The following is a 17,916-nucleotide window of genomic DNA, read 5'->3' as shown; positions in this document are numbered from 1 at the left end:
TGATACAAAGAATAATACTTGTACTAACTCTAAGTTTTTGTGTCATTCAGACTTAGTAATGTAGGTAAAATAACTTTGTAAGTATAACAGTGTCAATATATGTGAAATGTCATCATTTCTTAGTAATTATGACAAGATAGTGCTAAGTGGTTATGAACTAATTAAAATAGGGATATCAAACCCAAGATGATGGATGACTAATTGAATAGGATCTTTCTTGCATAGAGAGAATGCCATAAAAACAAAGAGTTTATAGTTGGGTCAAGTAATAGCTTATACTAATTAACTAATGTAAGTTAACCATGTTTGAGAACCTTATTTTATGTGTTTTTCTGGGATATGGCTTTGATTTATGTTTATTATTATATCAGTTATTATAATCAGTTTATAGAGTTTTCAAACTGGAGAGATGCCTTTGAAAGAAAGTTTAAACCTTGTTTAATATAAAACCTGAAAGATAAGACCCAGAAAGTCTTTGACTTACTCAGAGTCATGCAAGTAATCTGTGGGAAACCTAAGACTAGAAGCCACATCTCTTAATTTTAAGTTCAGTTCTAGAAAGAGAATGGAGGTTAAATTTGGAGTTAGGAGATTCAAATTCTACCTCTAACTGGTTCATAATTGATTAATAGGGCTGTTGCAATGATCAAAAGAATTAATGTATAGAAAGCCCTTGGCAAAATTTAAAGTCCAATGTAAATATAAGCTACTATTATTGTTTTTAATCATACTTCCTTTTGTGGGTAATTGCTCATATATGGTGTAATGTAAAAGAAACATTTTAATACTATACTAGCTATTTCCATCATTTTAGAATATTAGCACCTTTGGGAAACCGGAACTGCAGATTTTAGGGAGTGTTCATAGAAGAGATTCACTGCAGTTTTGGATTTTTAGTACTGCTCTACCTCTAGTGGAAAAAAAAAAAAAAGATTCCTTAAGACGAAAGGAAAAGTTAAAACAATAATAATGGTTGAAAAGAGTGTTTTGTTTATTCTCTCACAGGAACAGGGCAACCAATTATATTATTAAAGCTACTTGGATATTGAATTGAATAATTAGAAAATTTATTTTGGTTTTGATTTTTACTTAACACAATAAGGATTGGTCCTTGGTTACTAAGTAAAATTAAGTTTCCACATTTGGTTCCTAGCTCATTGGAGGCAAAGAACTCTTGTTAACTGAAACATATGTATGATAAGTATCAAATTCATGAACTTGATCACATGTGTCAGAATTAGTTGACACTTTAAACAGATTTCATCCTTGCCAAGTTTGGAAATTTGAATTTAAGGAAAATATTTCAAAACAATCTAGGTTCAATTTTTTAGTTTCAGAAACTAAGAACATTTCTTGGGCTTCGTGCTCCCTGCCCATGAATTTGCTTATATACTGAAGGAATAAACCTGTATAGATTAAAGATGGAATAATTAAAGATGAAATTTAGAGAGATGGCCAGTGATTTTTAACAAGTAGGAAGTTTGACTTTGCTGGGAAAAAAAAGTAAGAGAAAGAGAGAGTAACAGGTGAAAAAGGGTGGGAAAGGGAGTGAATAGGTATATATTTGTGGGTGTGGATATTTCTCTAGTTTTTGAAGTTTACTTTTTATTTATTTTTTTCTTTACCCAAAATAGTTGTTAGGAGAGTTGTATCATAATACTAATAACCATGTGTGATTTTTTAGAAATCTCATTTTTGCTTAAAAATGTCACTTTTTGTCAGAAATTTCTAAATTTGAATGTTTCCCTTTTTGTAGTGGAAAGAGTGAAAGAACAATTAAAACTCTCACTGGAAAACAAGAATGGAATAGTACAAACTGGTGAGCTGACAGTCGTGCTTGATGGATTAGTGGTTGATCAAGAAATGCTAACAAATTGCCCTTCAACTGCAGCCAGTAAGGGAATTTATATGCCTTTTAAATAAATAAATGAAATGTATAATTTTATTGAGGAAGAAAAAAGCCCTATTTTTATTTATTTCTTATTATTTAGTAGAAGTCCAACAGAATGGTGATGCCATGTATGAAAATGGAGAAACTTCATCAAGAACTGCAACCAGGTTAGAAATATTTGATTTTCATATTTGTACTAGTGAGAAGAAGCACATTTCTAATACTTGAAACTTTTTACTTTTAATTTTTTTATGCTTATATAATTAAAAATTTCCAATGAAAATATTCCTTAAACTATTTTAGGCATATGCTAGATTTGTGATAAATACAATTTAGTTCTTAATATTAGAAAGAAAACATGGATCATTTTAAGCCAATCTCCAACTGAGGAGAATAATGGTTTTAATTACATAAAGTGGTATAAATAGGATTACAAATAAAACCAATTGTATTAAAATGCGATTTATCAAAATATTTCTAAAATAAGTTCCTAGGCTCCTGGGTTAAAATCTCCTAGTCTGGGATAATTTTACTAGTGTGAAAGATTCTAAAAAATATAATCTAGCGGACCTAAAACCTATAAATGTAAGAATTTGTAGATTTTTTAATTGACTTGTTCTTTAAAGTAGCCCATGTAAGAATTTGATATAGATACCTTAAATACCACTTTGCTGAAAATCATTATATTTAGTAAATTTGGTATAAGTTATTTTAGGATCTGATGATTTTATTTGTTGAAATATGAAAAGTACCTCAAAAAGAGGGAGTTTCCCATATTAGGCAATTATCTAGCCTGTATTTTACCTCAGGGTGTTAATTTGAGCTAATATATTAACTTTTATAATTTTTCTGCATATTATTTAACCTCTTGTAGAAATGAAAGTTTTTGGCATTTAAGTTTCTGCTATAACAATTGTTCAATAAATATTTGTTGATTTAAATTGCTACTATTTCCTAGTAATATATATAAAATTTGTTGAGGCAGTTGGGGTTAAGTGACTTGCCCAGGGTCACATAGCTAGGACATGTTAAGTGTCTGATGTCAAATTTGAACTCAGATCCTCCTGATTTAAGGTTGGTGCTCTATCCACTGCACCATCTAGCTGCCCCTCATTGAAATATTTTTAAAGGATTCAATATTGATGTTATTTTTCTTAAAGTTTTAGACACTGGTAGAAGTTTACATTGGTGTTTTTTTATATAAATCATTAAGTTGATATGCTTTTGTGAGTTTAGTGAAAAATTTATGTACATATTTTGTGTAGTATACATATTCTTTTGTATAGTGATATCTAAATGTTAGAATTGCTAATTTTTTTAAACTCCCTACTTTTCTTCTGGTTAAAAATTGAATTTCTAACATAATGAGACACACATATATGTTTTTATTTTATTTCTGTGTTTTAAGACAAAGCAAAGTTTGGTTCTGAATTATTCTTTTAGGATATCTTTTTACCTTATAGTTTGTTTTTCTATCAGGTTGTTTTGTGTAATGAAATTTTTTTTTAAAGATCTGCTATTGAAGTTGCTAATGGAATAGATAACCATACACCTACAAACTCAGTAGTGCAAAATTCATTCTGCATACCCGTACTCAATGGAGACAGCACACCCTCATCTCCTTCTCATGTTGCAACTAGACCTAAAAATACACCAGCTTCAAAACCACTTACATCTCAGTCTGCCAATAACACTGGTAAGAAAGTTAAAACATTGAAAAATGGTTTTAATGAAAATCTATAAAGTTTGATACATCATTCAATTTTTATTTTAACTATTTCTTGACTTTAAAATATTTGATTATCTTATTATTATATTATTATTGTCATATATTACATGTATAATATATGTTACATTATAATTAATATATAATTAATATTAATGTAATGATATATTATTATTTATATAGGAGTTTGGGATTTAAAAATATTGAAAGAATATATTTAAGTTATTTGAGATTTCCCATGTTGTTTAAATGTTTCAGCCCACTTTGTAAGTCTCTTAGAGAGGCTTTATGTTGTAGTGAGATAAAAAGCCTACATTGGAGTAAGGAATTCTGGGTTTCAATACTATTTCTGATACATAATAGTTGTGTGACTCTGGGCCAGTTAGTTCAACTGTTAGTTTCTCTATAAAGCTTTCTAAAATTTTAAGTTAAAGAACAGCTGTTGCTCTGCATTGGTATAAGAGGTTTTCTTACCAGAAAATTCCTACAGTCTTGAAATCATAAGTGTACCAAAACACAGTAAGAGAAGATTCTTTATATTTGTAGTGTTTTTCCTGATTTACAAGAGCATTTTGCATTTTACATTTGCTTGTGTTTCAATTTCTTTAATATGAAAAAAAATGTTTCAAATTATCATTAACTTTTGAGAGATCTTGAGAAAGCTAATTAATTCAGAATGTGCTTTTGATTCTGTCATATACTTGAAATGAAAAATAGTAGAGAACAGGACTGTAATGTGGAGGAAAAGTATGTTTTAGATGAGCATGAAAGTGGTAATGATGTGGGTTGTGGTCCCTTTAAGAAACTAGTCCTTTTCAGATTGATTTATTCTTTTCTGATTCCCAGCCTCTCCTAGCTGATGCATTATCCATCATTCTAGAAGCTAGGACCTTTGATTCACAAATCCTGGTCAAAGCACCCCTTTGAATTCCAGTCCCAGCCCCTACAGGCATCTGAGCCAACTTAAACTCTAACAACCCCCACCTGGATTTGAACCAACTTGGGACTCCACCCACAGACCCCTTCAACTAAATCTCTCATTATAAAAGAGCCAAGCTGGAGACTTCTCTTTGCAGAAAGTCTAAACATGCCAGTACCACGCCTGGCACCAAGAACTCTGCCCACTGGAATATTTCCGGTGCCCTCTTATCTCTACCTTCACCTTTTACTAACTAGACTTTAACCTTACTTCCAAACCCCATAATAAACCTCTTATATCAATCTAGGTTTTCAGGTCTGTAAATTCCTTTACTGGGGAATCTTGCGCCACCACATTTAACTCTCTCTCTTTGCACCGAATCCAAAGGGGTTGCAGGAGAGCTATATTTGGGTATCCCAGTTCTAGATCTCATCAAACATAGTAGATAATTCCTCCTGTCTTAGGAGAGAACAAATAGAATAAGACAAAATAAAAACACTTAATCTTTGGTCTCTGTCTCAGTGCTGTCTATAGCACTTTTTTCCATTTCTGCTTCCAAGTCTGAGAGATGCCAACTACACATAGCTGTGACCTTTCATGTCTCCAAACTAGGAAAATGCATTAGGGAAACTGGGACCAATCAGGTTTCATGGGTGTAGGAAGTTATCTTGAAAACTTTATGGAAGCTGTTTTAGGAAACTACTGGTCCTATCACATACCATTTCTTAACAGCAAAATCTTAATGATCTTCTAAGGTACAGTACATCATTTAAATGACTATTATTTTTGTTATAGGGGGAAAAACAAAACAAAACAAATATGGAGTCCAGTTCTTTCTTCCTCCTCTCCTTTGGAAAGACTAAGTTTTGAATTCTGAGATGGTAGTGATGAGTGGGAACAGCTTGAGGAATATGAGAGCCTCTTCATGGATACTTTGGGCACAATTAATTATTTTTCTTGTACTGTATCAGAACCAGTTGTAGTAAAGTGGCTGAGACCTCTTTCATGCAGCTTATTTTGGGACTCTGAGTTGATGGCAGTGCTTTCCTTATGCTGCTATCCACTATTATCTTTCCCTCCCTGAGAGCTGCATTAGGAGAATAACAAAAATCTTTGCTTCCTTAGAGGCCTCTGTGGAAGGGCTATCCCATTCTTCCACGTTGCTAAGTAATTAGACTCTCTTTTATCCTCATCCAGTGACTCAGAATTACCACTAAGTCAACTGATTAAAACATATAATTATATAGCAAAATTTACCTCTTACTATAAGAAAGCTAGACACCTCCCAAAAATATAACCCATTGGTACCCTAATTCTTTTCCGGGAAGAGTTCCCTGAGTCATTAAAAAGGAAGAGAAGGGTATCAGTTTAGGAAGACCTAACCTATTTCTTCTCCAAGGTATATGAAGCCCTTTGAGGGAATAACCACTTTGAGCTGAAGGCACTCTTTGTCGTCCCCCCCCCTCCAAAAAAAAAAAAGTAAGGAAGATACAGAGGGAATTAGCTAAAACAATTTCCAGAAAAATCCATTCTTATATTTCAAGTACCCAGAGCTTAATTATCTGATTCAGTTTTATACTTATGCCTATTCAGTCTTTTTTCACTTCTGTCTGCTTCTTTGTGACCCCAATTGAGGTTTTCTTGGCAAAAGATAGTGGAGTGGTTTGCCATTAATTACTTTATTATAAACCCCCCCCTTTTTTTTTAGGAGCCACATCTAAATCTCCCTCCTGGGAATAATACCAGCCTACTTTGCCTACTTAGTAAGGCATCCTGGGGCTCTACAGCATCTCCCATTCCCAGAGTGACAGCAATATTTGCCTAAGACACAACTATCCCAGCAGCCTTCTCAAGTTTCATCAGTTGGTCATTCCATACATGTATGATAGTATATTGGGGGAGGCCCATATCCTAGGTCTGAAGCCAATTTGATGGAACTTAACCTAAAAGGGAGCCTCTAATTGCATATGCATAATATGACAGGGTTTGACTGAGGGAGTGGAAAACAAAGAGGAATAAATCCATTCTGTCAAACTCATTTCCTTTAGGAACTCTTCCCCTTCTCTTGCACATATCCATATTTAGATTGGCTGTTAGGGGAGCTCATCTTTATAAAACCATGTGCAAATGACTCCCCATCTCTCCCTAAAAGCACATCCTGTTTGGTCTTGGCACTTTATTTACCCTCTTAGGTATCCTCTAGTACCCACTAATCAATTAGCCTAAGCAGGAACTGTCAGTCACACAGAAAGGATTCTTTGTGTCTGATCAGGAAGACTCTTAACATAGAAAGCTAATAAGGTATCACGATTAGTCTCTTAACTATCCTGCCTTTAGGCAGTAAAGGAAGACTTTAAGTCTTCCTCTTTTCTCTCCTCTCTCCTTGTTGTTTTGTGTGAATGCCTTCCAACTTCTTTTGTCCATTTCAGATGAAAGTTTATGAAATGCCAGTTTTATATCTCCTTTTCCCCATCTTTGAATACTTTTCATTTTATGTACTTCTGTGTGAGATTAAGTTCCCTTTTCTCCTTCCTACTGTGTGGTACGGAAATGGTGAGGGGTCACCATTTAATAAAAAAGCTGGAGAGAGCTCTAGAGAAAAGCAAAGTTTATTGTACATTCTCGGGAGAAGGGCGACCCACTACTCAAGCAGACAAAAGAAGAGAGGAAGCGCCTTCTGTGGGCAGGACAGCACCTTTAATCCCTAATGCAAAACACCCCCTCCCACCACTGACTCTCAGCCTCATTGGCTGAGAGTCTACATTCTAAAGGCGAGATCTACCCACGAAATTGAACTTGACCAATAAGTACATAGTTGCCCATATTTGGCTGAAATAGGAGATATCATGAGAGGGGAATGCAATTATGCCCTTGACTAGAGGTTCAGAGTCCTTCAGGCCTACTCAAACACTGAAGTAGATGAAGCTTTACTAGATTTTCTCAACTGTCTTGAAAGATCTCACCTCATCTCATTCACTACCACACTCACCTTTCTTCCATTTCTTTCTCCTAAAAACATGAAAGTAGGACAAAAGACTCCCCACATATCATTCTATCAACTTTTATTCTTTTTTTCTCCATTAGATTGCCCCCTATATCACCCTCCTACTACATCATTTTTCTAACTTGCTCCAATCTTGGATCAATTTGGGTGGTCAGTCCCTTAAAGATATCTGTCTTCCATGTTCTTTTTTAAAACTGGTTTTCATAGCCCTCAGGCATTTTACACCTCTGAGGGCAACTGTGCATTCATTACTTAGTGCTTCCTCTCCCTTTTTAGTTTTCTTATACCTTAGACTCTCTTTTACATTCTTTTTACCCCCTGCATACTTTTCATTCCAATGACACTGTCCTCTTTGCTGTTTTGCAGAAAGCAGATTCTTTCTTTTCTCAGCATTGAGCACTTTCATTTGTTGCCCTTACTTCCTGGAATGATCTCCCTCTTCATCTCTGACTACTAGTTTTCCTGTACTTCAGTCAAGTTTTAAATAAACTCTCCATTTTTTTTTTTATAAGAAGGCTTTCCCATTCTTAATTCTGATTTCTTTCCTCTTTAAATTATTTTCTATTTACTATGTATACATTTGTAGTACTCTGCTTATTGTCTTCTCCATTAGATTGGGAGCTTCTTGTGGATAGGAATTGGCTTTTGCCTTTCTCTGTATCTTCCCTATATATTAGTATAATACCTCACATATAACAGATGCTTAATAAATGCTTATTGACTTAATAATGAAACGTTAATACTTTAGGGTACTGCTTAGACTCTAGTTTCTTTTATCTAAATTGGCCTATAAATAATTCATCCTATGTAGGCTCTTCAAACTCATCAAATATTTGTACCTTAATGATATTCTTTACTCTTGCATTTCAAAATGTTTCCTTAGTTCTCACCTTTTTGGTTGCACCTTTTGAAATATTCAAATTTTACTAAAAGTTTCTTGATTGTATCTTTTTTTTTTTTTTTTTTTAAGAATATCATTTTCAAAACTCTTTTCTCCTTTATAGTGGCAGCTTCTAAATCTTGTGTAATTTTATTTTGGCTTCTTGGCATTTTATCACTTCCTTTTGGGGCTATTTATAGTATTTGGGTACGGCATTACTAGGAGCCCTTGGAGTTTTTTGTTTTTTTTCAGGTAGTAACAGCTGGATTCTTTTTTACTTTGCTCTTGTGTCTAACAGATTGGGCAGTTTTAAATTCTGATTATTGGAAATAAAGTATCCATTTGTTTGAGGGTGACATTGGTTATAATTTTTAGGTAGTATATTGTTGGGTCTTTGTTTTATGTATATATATACATATGCATTCTTCCTTGTCACTTAGTACAATATTTTATATAAATTGAATATTTGATAAGAGGTAGTATTTGATTTTGCATTGGTGCTTGATACAGATTTCTTAATTTTTCTTTTCCAGTTAATGGAGAGTCATCTTCATCTGCAGCAGCTGATAACACCCCTGTTCTTCCAACTGTAATAGGATCTGAAGAAATTCCCATACCTACTGATTGCACTAATACTGTTACTACTACAGATCCTATAATTCAAGAAATTCCTGAATGCTCTGAAAATAGTACATATTTTGCTTCAGCCAGTGCAGAAATGGTACAAGAAACTCTAAACACTGTAGACTCTGCCTCTAATTTTAAAAATAGTTCTGCTATTGATGCCCCCAAACCAAGACAGTCTAATGTACCTGAAGAACCTATAAGGCAACAGCCTGGAAATTCCATTACAGACCCTTTGCCACCAGGGTATGTTGGAAATTTTTGATAGTAATGTATGTGGTGATGTTTGATGCAAGCATCAAGTATTTATATTACTTTATATATTTAAAACATGGAATCTAAAAAGTTTGATTTAAGAACAGTTGTTGGCTCAGTTGCACATTTGAAATGTATGTTGTTAAAACAGACCACGATTGGATTTATCTCATAGACCTCTTCATAAAAATAAAATGGTAAATAAAAAGGTAATATTTTGGTAAAAGAGAATTTTGAGGACAAGGGAATAAAAAAGGCTATAGGTTTACAACTCCTAAGAACTTTTACTTTAATGATAATTTTTAATAATAAAAAAAATGCTACAAGCAATTTATTCTGGATATGTTGATGCTTTGAATATTGTTCTTTTGTAAAAAAAGATGATGAGCTTTTGGTATTTATAAATCCTCTATTTTACATTAATATAATTCTTTCAATCCTAGTCTATTTAATACCAAAATATAGTTAGCCAGTTTAAAAGAAAAGTAATAAAACAGATATTTGGGCTTTTAACTGCAATTTTTAAACTGTATTAGTGAAAATTAAATCACAGCAAAAGTAACAATTATTAAGGTTTCACTTGAGATAAACAATAAAAAACCTCGGTCAATATACTGTCAATCTTATCTGCTATATCTAGGTCTGCATTCTCTTGTGAAAAATTTGTTCCAAATGAACTGGAACTGTGGCAGAATTTTCAATTAGGCAAAGAAAGATTAATTTATGTTTGTTAAACTCTACCAAATATAGTAGTATACTTTTAAGGAACGTATTGTTTTCATCAGAAATTAAAACTAATTCTTACTTAGGTCTAAAACTAAATTAATCATACATACTATTATTATTGGAGGTTTTACCAAATAAATGGTTTAAATAGATGATTATTTGGAATATGTTCCAAGAGTTCTCCACAAAGAAAACTCTGTTTTCCCATTGACTTCATTTAAAAATTAGGTGTCCAAAAAGTCAAGTGTAGTTCTTCTGAGCTGTTAAAAATAGCTGACTATAATGGCAATATTTTCAATGTCTAATAGTTTTTTTCAAAGCTTTATGTTTTGGAATTTTTGTTTTCTTCTTCACTTTAAGTCCATTGTTTATCTGATACAACCAGGCAGGCAATATCCTTTTTTTGATTATAGGTATTTATTTCTTATAAAAGCTTCTTATATTAAATTTACAGAAGATTATTTTATTTGAGAAGAAATTTTTTAAAGTTACACATAGGGCACAGCTTAGACTTGTAGGCACAATTTCTGGGGAGGCAGATTTCAGTTGAACAGAGTGAAAAAGTTCCAGACAATTAAGAGATCAGAAAATATAATGGAATGTTTTAGAAAGTATTATGAGTTCTTTGACACTGGAGGTTTTCAAGAAAAGGCTTGATGACTAATTTATCAGGAGTGTTAAAGATATGATTCAAGTTAGGTGTAAAGATGGGTATAGAAATCCTTTGTTGTCCCTTACATTTAAAGTTCTAGGATTCTATTCCAACTACTTCATTTATAGATGAAACCCAGAGAGGTGAAGTGATTTACCTAAAGCCACAAGTCTGGTAAGTTCAGAGTTATAATGCATGCAGGTCCCTTAACTTTCAGTACCAGTTGGTTTTTTCCACTATATCACAGAATCTCAGAATTTGAAATTAGAGAGTTTGAAGGGACCTCAGTGATCATCTAGTACAAACCACAACCAGAAGAAATCTTCAAATTGATCATCTTGCTACCTTAATATAAATAGACAGTTTTCTTCCTAATAGGTAATGCTTTCTAATGTAAAAAAATTGCTTTAATTATGCATTTAAAGTTACAAGGAATAAATTAGTTTTATGATACTAATTTAAATTATTGGACCGATTCCTATGTATGTAGACACTAGATACTGATTTTTTTCTAATTTATTTTCTACTAATGGTTTTTTATATAATGAATTTCATCACATTCCAAGAGAAAAATAGCATAGCTTGCATTATATTTCGCTAACAATTGTTATTTTTTAGTAATGCCATTAATATACTGTTAACAAAGTCCATTAGTATCTTATAACCCTAAATGATCAGCTAAAACCACTCTGACCTAATCTTGTTATAACTAGTTCCTCCTCTTTATTATTTTCCCTTTCTCCATTTACCTTAAGTTTTCAGAGCCCAAATGCTCTGCCCTCTCTCCCCTTGTTTTTTCCCCTCCCTTTTTCTCATGGCAACATGAAAGTGTATCTCTATGGAAATAGTTTCCCCTTGTGATGATGTTTCTCAAAAGTTAATGAGGCAGAATGTCTATAATATTATCCCACAAACTGTCATCATGAATAAAATATGAATCCTGTCTCCATCTAGGATAATGAAATCATGAGCCTAAACAGAATAGGAGGATTAAAAACAACTAGAGAAATGTTTTTTAAAATATACCTTAGTAAAGTCCTACTTCAATTCCTCTTCACAACATGGAGATAACCTTGAATTCTTAGAAGGCTTTGTCATTAGAGTAAAACTAATTTGGTGAAAATTTAGGAGAAAGCTATATAACTGGTTAGGAGAGAGGGGTGAATTTTCAAGCGAAAATCAGAAAAGGAAATGGTATATTGCTTGATTGCTCATGTATTTGAAAATGTTACAAAAGCAAATTGGAAGTGGAATATTAATAAAAAAAAAACTCTAGACTAAATCAGGGGCATCTAGGTGCTGCAATGCTCTGGAGTCAAAAAAATTTCAGTTCAAATGTGGTCTCAAGATACTAATTATGTGACCCTGGGCAAGTCACTTAACCCTCTTTAACTCATTTTCCTCATCTGTAAAATGAGCTAGAGAAGGAAATTGCATCCCCTCTACTATCTTTGCCAAGAAAACACAAAAAAGTTGGACTCAACTGAAGTGACTCAGCAACAACAGAAGACGGTAAACCACTATCTATTGAAAATGTCAATCCTAAAGATATGGTCTTGACTGGACAAAATTTTAGGTCTTTTACTGTTTTTGTTAGATACAGAATTAAATTTTTAGAATAGTAATTTAAAAAATAGTTTATAATTATAACTTTTTATTAAGTAAGAGCTATCAAAATGTTATGGTAATAATTTTAAAGAATTTTCCTTTCTTTGACCATCATTTTCTATTGCTCCAGATATAGTCATTGTTTGGCTCAGTATTGACTAAAGTTAATGAACTGCTGGGCAAGAGAGAGAATATGATACCTCTGTTGCCTTGACTATTATTGCCATCTGCCATTCAATTAAGCAATTCTTTAGCTTTTTTCCTTTGGGCCTCTTCTTTTCCAGTATGTAAAATCTAAATGTTCAAATCTAAATGTCCAGTATATAAAATCTAAATGTTCAGAGAACAGTTTATTTATGTACAATGTGATAAGAGATAATAATGATGAAGGACATTTTTAAATATGATTTTTTTAAAGTACATGTCCAATCATATTAGTATCCCCTTAATTGCACCCAAAATTCCAGTGGCTTCCTATTGACTGGAAGATGAAATAAGAAATGCTCTGTAAGGCATTTAAACCCATCATAACTTAGCCTATCCCTCATTACCGGTCTTTTTATACCTTATATACTCTGATATGTATACTAATCTAGATTGTAGCATTGGCCTCCTGGCTCGCATATGAACAAGATGCTCCGTCTCTTGACTGGGCAATCTTTCCGACTGTTTCTTATGTCTGGAATACTGTTCCTCTTCCACTCTCACTATTGATCTCCCTGGCTTCATTTAAGTCTCCTCTGAAATCCCATCTTTATTAGAAGCCTTGTTCAACCTCTCTTAATTCTACTGCCTTTACTCTGTTAATTATTTCATGTTTTATCTTATATATCACTTGTTTGGTATATATACATATTTATTTATTTATTTGTATATTGACTTCCCCATTAGATTTTAATCTCCTTGAGAGCAGAGACTGTCTTTTTATCTCTTATTTTTAGGGCTTAGTACAGTGCCTGGAACACAATAGGTATTTAATAAACATGAAAAAGTTATTTAAGTAATTATTATTTAGTAGGAAATAGAGTAGAAAAAGCTCTAGATGTAGAGTTCAAAGAATCAGATTCAAGTCCTGCCTTTGGTGACTTTAGCCAAGCCTCATATCTGTAGACTTTAGTTTTCCCCTCTGTAACATGAAAATGATTTCTGACTCTAAAAGATCTATGAATCTGTAATACAATGGAAAAGGAATGGAAGATAACTCACACATGGAGAGAACATAACAGGCTGAGAAAGAGTGAAAATAACAAGCAAACTCCTTCCTACATATCAGGAATAGATTTTTGTGGAGCAGCATCTCCATCTTGTGACATTTTCAGGTCATTGCTGCTAATAGTATTTAAAACGGTGTCATATTTTTCAACTTTAGGCTTAAATGAAAACATCATTTCTTGGTAGTTAGTGGTTGAAATTAAACCAGATGCCAAATTTGACAGGAGTTAGAAGTATTTGATCAAATTCTTTTCATTTCTATAATGTTTTGAATTCTCTTAATGTTCCATTTTGTAAATTTTAAGTCATAGTTCTGAATTTAAATACCAAGTCCAGTGTGGATATCAGGCAAGTCTCTTAATTTTACTGAGCATCTGTATCCCCTAGTGCAAAATGAATAATGATATTTGGTTTGCTATCCCCATTTCACAAATGAAATGATGTAAAAACTTCATAAAAAGAAAGGTGACATTGTTAAATATGAGTTTCCCATATCTTTTAATTAAGACAACAAATATCAATGGAAAAGAAATACTTAAGAATGAGGCATAACTGAGGAATTTGGGGGGGGGGAAATACTTATAAGTAAAAAGGTTCAGCTTTTTTGGCATATTGTATTCATAATTCTTTTAGGTAAATTTTTTTATTGTTATATTGCAAGAAGGTTATGTTTTCATAATGTCTTAACTGTTTTCTTTTATTCAAAGGTGGGAACAAAGAAAAGATCCTCATGATAGGACATATTATGTTGATCATAACACACGAACTACAACATGGGAGAGACCACAGCCTTTACCACCAGGGTAATGTAGATACTTTACATATTTTTATGGTGTTTAACAATAAGGATATTCACATTTTGTACACTCAAAAAATTAATTTTTACTCTGCCATTAAAGCATCATTAATTAATAATCTATGTTTATGATAAACTGGTTTAAATTTTAAGTCAAGCTAAATATTTTTAAGATTTTTCTGAGATTGAAAACTTTTTTTTTTTTTAAAAACAGCATTTTCAAACATTTAAATGAATATTGTTCTGGTTACTTAAAATTGATGATAGCTTTCTATTTAAGAGTACCTGAATTTAAATGCATTTTCAGAGAGAGAAGCAAATAACTAGATGATTTCACAGCTACATTTAAAAGTGTCAAACTAAGTCAGGTCAATGATAAATTTAGTCAGTTATGGGTAAAATTCTGTTATCACAAATGTAATCAATCATAAGTTAATTGATAAAAATTTTCTATGCTCCTCATTGCCAATAGGATGATGTTCAAACTCCTTGACTTGATATTCAAGGCCCTCCACTATCTGATCCATACTCTTCCAATCTTAACTCCTGCTCCATATTTACTTTATTTTTATTCTACCCAAACTGATCTACCTTGTGCTTTTTTGCCATGGTTTTTATGTTTTGCTTTACACATAGAATTTTTCCCTTATACTTAGCTCATGTGTTACCTCTATCATGAAAGAGCATTGAAGTTCGAGTTAGCAGACTTAGGTTCAAATTCTAACATTGCCATTAATTCCTCTGAGATATTGAATAGGTTTAGACTTCTCAGAGCAACAGTTTCCTCATCTGTGAAATTAAGGGCTGAAGTCTCTTCCATTTCTAAATTTTGCTAGCTATATTTCAGTAATTGGTTTCCTTTGTAACTTAAGTGTTTAATATTATACATTTAAAAACAAACTGAGAAAGGTCCCATAAGCTTTCTCAGACTGTCAGTGATGGGTTCCGTACTATAAAGAGGTTAAGAATCTCTAACTGCTATCTATCTCTTTATCCCTAAGTCCTATTATAAGATACAGGTCCTACTACAGGATGTATGTTGCATTAACGATGTTGCATTTCCTGTATTTTTGTTTACTTATATGCTTATTCTCTTCCTCATTCAAATGACAAGTTTATTTTTAAATCTTTCATAGTGCCTAGCAAAAATTTCTTCCTTGTAGACACTCAAATATTTGTTTGAATAATTATATCATCCTGGCAGATATTGAATAGAAACAATGCTTTTGTCTGTGATGATTACAGAAAATCCCACAAAAATATTTTTTCTAGACGACATAATGATCATGTTCTTAGGAAGTCATCTGACTAGTTATTGTTTATAATATTAATAAAAGGTAGAATTTTTCTTCAAATCTTTTTTTTTCCGTGAGCACCTTTCTTCTCTAAAACAAAACTACTTAAGCTTCCAAATAATTGCTATGACAAAACAACACCAAGTAGAAGCTCAAAAGAGTTAAGGGATTGGAGAGTGATATAGGTGAGCAATGTAGAAATGACACTTCTCCATTCCATTATTAGGTTAATTATTTTTCACTTAGAATGAACCTCTTTAGTGAATATTACTATGTGTCCCTGATAGTTGTTAGATAATTGATATCACAAAAAATCATTAAACATCAGGGCACCACTGGGTGCTATAGGAGCAAAGCACATAGAATAAAATGGACTCAGGGTCATATAGTTAGAATTGGAAGGCACGTCAGAAATCTTCATATAGTCTGACCCTCTAATTTTGCAGATGAAGAAATTGAGCCTATTTTGAATTGTTCAGTTGTCTCTGACACACAGAGATGGCATTAAGAAAGATTTGAAATGTAAACATAGTAATTCTCTAATAAGGTATTGGAGCAGTCTGACATCCATGAATGCTTCTTCATTAGTCATGTCAGACTCAGAAAGTACATTCCTGTCTCTCTATATTGACTTTGAAAGCCATAAGTTAGCAGTATACATTTTGTATTACATTTTTATTTATTATTTCTCAATGTTTTATTTTTTCAAATACACATAAGAATAGTTTTCAATAGCTACTTTTGTAAGATTTTGTATTTCAGATTTTTCTCCTTCCCTGCTTTACTTTTACCCTTCTCCAAGATAGCAAGCAATCTGATATAGCTTAAATATGTGGGATTCTATGTATTTTTATTTATTTTGTTAAACATTTCTCAATTACTTTTAAATCTAGTTTGGTCCATCTGTGAGATTTATGGGTTGGAAGTTTGATACATCTGTTCTACAATATTTTTTAACATTTAAATATTTGACTGGTAACTTCATTATCTTCAGTTTGAGAAGGACAGAATGTGGAATTAAATTATTAATATCTTGTTACTTCTACAGTGTAACAGGTTAATTTGAATTTTGATTTGTTGCTAAAATTATCCTGTTAATTTTTTATACATACTTTTATTCTTTTCTTTACATTTTTTTTTTTAGTTTGCTTTATATTCCTTGTACCTGCTTAGAGAAAAGACACTCAGAAAAATATTGAACAAAATTATTCTATACATATTTACTTTCTTTTTGACATAGAAAAATTATCTTACAATAATTGGCTCGACATACTTATTATCTTTAATGTATGAAAATAATGATTAAATCAAAGCTACATTAGGACTAGTGAGTCTGTGATCTCTTAGATGATCCTGATATTACTTAACAAGCAAAAAATTGTAATAAAATGGTAGCACAAGACAAATAATCTCACTACAAATACCAAGTTAATCTTTACCAGTTTTATGAGGGATATATTATTTTGGAAATTTTATATTTCATTAATTCTTTAAAACTTTAGCTTGAACTTAAATGCTTTAAGTGCAGCATAAGCCACAACAATTTTAAGAATAAAGGATTTTGTTTCTCATATTGTGGGGGGTTTGGGGCTTTTTTGTTTTGTTTTGGGGGCAAGTTGGGAAAGAAGAGTTGATGATCGTGGAAGAGTTTATTATGTGGACCATAACACCAGAACAACAACATGGCAACGACCTACTATGGAATCAGTCAGAAACTTTGAACAATGGAAGTCTCAACGTAACCAGCTTCAAGGAGCTATGCAACAATTTAACCAACGATACCTCTATTCGGTAATTAGAATATTATAAAATAACATTTTCCCAGGTGTTTTGTTTCTTCAGTCTACTCTCATCTCATTAAGCTACTAGATATTTGATTTTTTTAAAGAACAATAACTAGTTGAATAATAATCTTCATTTTAGGTACTTGAATTCTGGTGAGTGAGTGAGTAGAGAGAGAGAGAGAGAGAGAGAGAGAGAGAGAGAGAGAGAGAGAGAGAGAGAGAAGAGAATAAGATATATTTACAAAAGTTGCTTTTTTAGAAATGTGGGTGGCCTTGCTTTCTTTGTTTCTAACCATATTTATTTTGTTTGAACAAATTATGCTCACTGTCATGGTATTTAGATTATTTCTTTATTGTAAAAATTAATTTTTTTATCTTGTATCTGTCCTTTATAACAACAAAAAAATTTTGTTTCTTCTGAGTTAATTCTCAGTTTGAAAGAATGCCATTTAGAAAACTAATGCTGCACTGCATAAAATAGTTACACGCTTTCATAATATTAGTGTACAGACAAAAATTTCCCCCATTAATAATGTATAAATAG

At 32.3% G+C, this 17,916-nt stretch overlaps 1 protein-coding gene across 5 annotated transcripts in view; it reads left to right on the top strand.

Annotated features, from left to right (window-relative positions):
- WWP1 (WW domain containing E3 ubiquitin protein ligase 1) overlaps positions 1 to 17,916 on the top strand; it is a 155,285-nt gene that overhangs the window by 98,413 nt on the left and 38,956 nt on the right. For 4 of the 5 annotated variants that reach the window (XM_074270174.1, XM_074270166.1, XM_074270159.1 and 1 more), the window contains 6 exons: positions 1,757 to 1,894; positions 1,992 to 2,058; positions 3,403 to 3,587; positions 8,954 to 9,290; positions 14,205 to 14,300; positions 17,205 to 17,379. In XM_074270174.1, coding sequence (XP_074126275.1) covers positions 1,757 to 1,894; positions 1,992 to 2,058; positions 3,403 to 3,587; positions 8,954 to 9,290; positions 14,205 to 14,300; positions 17,205 to 17,379 — 998 coding nt within the window. The remainder of the gene's footprint in view (positions 1 to 1,756; positions 1,895 to 1,991; positions 2,059 to 3,402; positions 3,588 to 8,953; positions 9,291 to 14,204; positions 14,301 to 17,204; positions 17,380 to 17,916) is intronic. The other variant, XM_074270193.1, reaches the window with a different exon arrangement.

The sequence above is a fragment of the Sminthopsis crassicaudata genome, chromosome 1, assembly GCF_048593235.1.
Source record: "Sminthopsis crassicaudata isolate SCR6 chromosome 1, ASM4859323v1, whole genome shotgun sequence".
NCBI lineage: Eukaryota > Metazoa > Chordata > Mammalia > Dasyuromorphia > Dasyuridae > Sminthopsis > Sminthopsis crassicaudata.
The sequence above is the reverse complement of the archived record's forward strand: the minus strand, read 5'-3'. Positions and strand labels throughout refer to the sequence as shown.